Raw genomic sequence first — 3,072 nt, forward strand, 5'->3', positions numbered from 1 at the left:
TTTTTTTTGGTATACACAAAATCCAGCCAATCAAATGTTCAATGCATAGTCGCATGGCTGCAGCATTGTACACAAGTGTTAAAGATTAAAAAGTTTGCAGACTCCAAAGACCCAAAAATAAATAAATAAATAAATAAATGAGGTCCTTAATTTTTAGAGTGATGAAACGATGGAGACTTTGAGAGTGTGATAACACTAATAAATTTCCTCTTTTATTCAACAAAAATTCAGATTTTTTTTTATAAAAATTAATAAGTACCATTATAAATAATTGGTAGGATTTGAAAAACACGTATTAGTAGAGTTGTGTTTTCAACCATCAAATCAATATAAAAAAGCACATTATATTAGTCAATTTTAAGGGTAAATTTTAGAACAGAAAAATGAAATAAATATCCTTATAGATGACATGAATTTTAATTTTTATTCTTTAAAATTGATTAATACCCTTTTAATTATGGGAGATTCTTTAGTACGCCGGCGTGCCGATAGATTAAGTTTTTCTAACTGTTAAATTTACACATTTTTTTACTTTTACGTACTTTTATGCAGAGTCAACAAACATAATCGTAATCTATTAGTATATTGACGTACTGAAAAATATCATTTTAATTATATTAAAAAAAAGAATTAATTAAAAATAATTGATAAAAATTTAGATCGGTACATAAATTCAAACCTCATTCATTTTACCGATTTAAGTTTTTAATTTTAAATTTTTACAATTAAAATTTTTTAAAAAATATTACATTTAATTTTTTTATTATAATTAAAAAATTTTAAAAAATAAAATATCTTAATTTAAATATGTAAAGAGAGGAACGAGGCCGAAATTCTCTCTTATAGAAAAATTTCGTAAACCCACGTGAGGCCTTACCGTTGACCATAAAAGAGACAAAGACAACAAAAAGCGGTTGTTGTTGCTCTTTTTTTATTTCAAAGAAAATAATAATAAATAACAGATTGCCAGAATGGCACGCTACGGCTACGGCTACCGACAAATCGTTTAAGAAAACTTGTCTTTCAACGCGTTTACAGAATTGCGTTTGGAAAGAAGATTTGTGTGATAATAAATTATAGTTTGTAATTTATTATAATATTTGTTTCATAAAAAATATACATAAAACAAAAATAATTTTAAATTATAATTCTAAATTCATTATAATCAAAACATCCGACTTCACTTCAGCACCAGAAATCCAAACTTAATCTGAACTCATCAAAGACTGAGTCCAAAACCACGGAGAATCTTTACTGTCTCCATTTTCCGATTACTTTCTCATCAAGAAAAAAGAAAATTCCGAGTATCTAGAATCTTCTTTCTTGAAGATTATCTTATTTATTCCGCTGGTCGCGACCTGCATTTTGTTCAATCGAAGACACTTTTGGATTTCATTGCTTTGACTTTGTTCCCAAATTTGAGAAATTTGGGCTTTTTTTTTTTGGTTCCGTAATTCGGTGGCTGATTTTATGGCAAATCAAGGCGGAGAAAAGAAGAGAGTGGTGATTGTAGGAGGTGGTGCGGCTGGTTCCGTTATTGCTCGCTCTCTTCAGTTATGTGCCGATGTAGTCCTTATAGATCAGTAAGATTCTACTTTTGCTCTCTTTTTTTCGATTTTTTTTGGAGGTGTAATGTCTGAATTATTGGTCATGTTCGTATAAATTGTTTTTAGGTAGACTTGTTGCGTTCGTTTATACTTTTAACATGTAAATTTTTTGTTTGGAATACTTCTTTGTTTTTTTTCCCCTCAGTTTGGGCCTTTGGGGTGTTTGGAAATGGTGGATTTGGGTTTTCTGTGTAATTCTGGAGTGAAATAGCTACCTGGGTTGGAGATAAATGGAAAAACTAATGAAAAATGTGTGAAACATTGTAAAGAAAATTGCTTAAACTTGGTTCTGAAGTTGTGGTTATTGATGGGTTAAAAAGTGGGGAGTGGTTTTTTTTTTTTTTTTTTTTCGGAAAAGCAAAAATATTTGATGGGATTCTCTTGAGTAACATCTTTGAGAATTCCATAATTTTTAACGTTTTTTTTCACTTAAACAAAGAACAGAAAATGAGAGTGTAACCAAGCATCTTTGAAGTACATAGACATTATAAGCGTATCTGACCCTAAGCGAATGAGGTGTGTTAGGCAGTTTACCTGTCGTGTCATTGGTTCCTTGTCATTTTGTTCAAAGCTTTTACTGTAGTCGTCGATGGAGTAAGGATCTGGACCTAGTATAGAACTTTTAGACAAAAAGTGCCAGAATAGGATATGAAGAGCATAATTCGTCATTTTGTTTCTAATACATCAAAACGAAAAGAGAAAACACAATCAAGATTTATTAATTGGTTCTCTAACTACAGAAATTGTTTTACTCAATTATCTTTTTCCTCTAAATCTCTATTGGTTGAGTTCCGATTCTAAATTTCACATCTTACTAGATATATATGATTGAGCAGGCATATATCCTAAACATTTCGATAGTATACTATTTAAATCTATTCTAAACATTTTCTATTAATCCCATAAATCATTGATGTCTTCAGTTTCACTTTTTCTCTCTTATCGGTTCTTCTTTTTTTTTCTTTTTTTCTTTTCTTTTTAAGTAAAGAATTGCTGTCATATCATTTTCTGATTTTGAAAATGAACAAATGAATTAGGAAGGAGTATTACGAGATTCCATGGGGGAGCTTGAGGGCTATGGTGGAGCCATCATTTGCTGAAAGAACAGTGATTAAGCACTCTGATTATCTTACCAATGTGCAGATTGTTGTATCTACTGCAACTAATGTCACAGAAAGTGAAGTTTTCACTGCAGATGGCCATTCGTTTGCATACGATTATCTGGTTGTTGCTACTGGTCACAAGGATTCTTTTCCCAGAACTAGATCTGAAAGGCTCAGTCAGTATGAGTCAGGTGAACACAAAAATGCATGAGATAGAAGTATCAGTATTTTCTGCTTTGCCTTGTTGAATATATACAATAAGAACTTAGGGGCATGAGGTGATTGCGTTGAAATCGAAATCAAGTGTGGAACGGGAATATATATAACGTTTAAGCACGATGTTGTTTTTCATTTTCAACTCC

General features: G+C 30.9%; 1 protein-coding gene across 1 annotated transcript; it reads left to right on the plus strand.

Annotated features, from left to right (window-relative positions):
* Positions 1 to 1,173: 1,173 nt before the first annotated feature.
* On the plus strand, positions 1,174 to 2,901 carry LOC21384200 (apoptosis-inducing factor homolog B; the record flags this gene model as incomplete). Its single annotated transcript, XM_010110034.2, has 2 exons — positions 1,174 to 1,583; positions 2,645 to 2,901. Coding segments are annotated over exons 1-2 (370 nt in total), but the record flags the coding sequence as incomplete, so codon positions are not given.
* Positions 2,902 to 3,072: the final 171 nt, after the last annotated feature.

The sequence above is a fragment of the Morus notabilis genome, unplaced genomic scaffold (genome assembly GCF_000414095.1).
Source record: "Morus notabilis unplaced genomic scaffold, ASM41409v2 Scaffold4607, whole genome shotgun sequence".
NCBI lineage: Eukaryota > Viridiplantae > Streptophyta > Magnoliopsida > Rosales > Moraceae > Morus > Morus notabilis.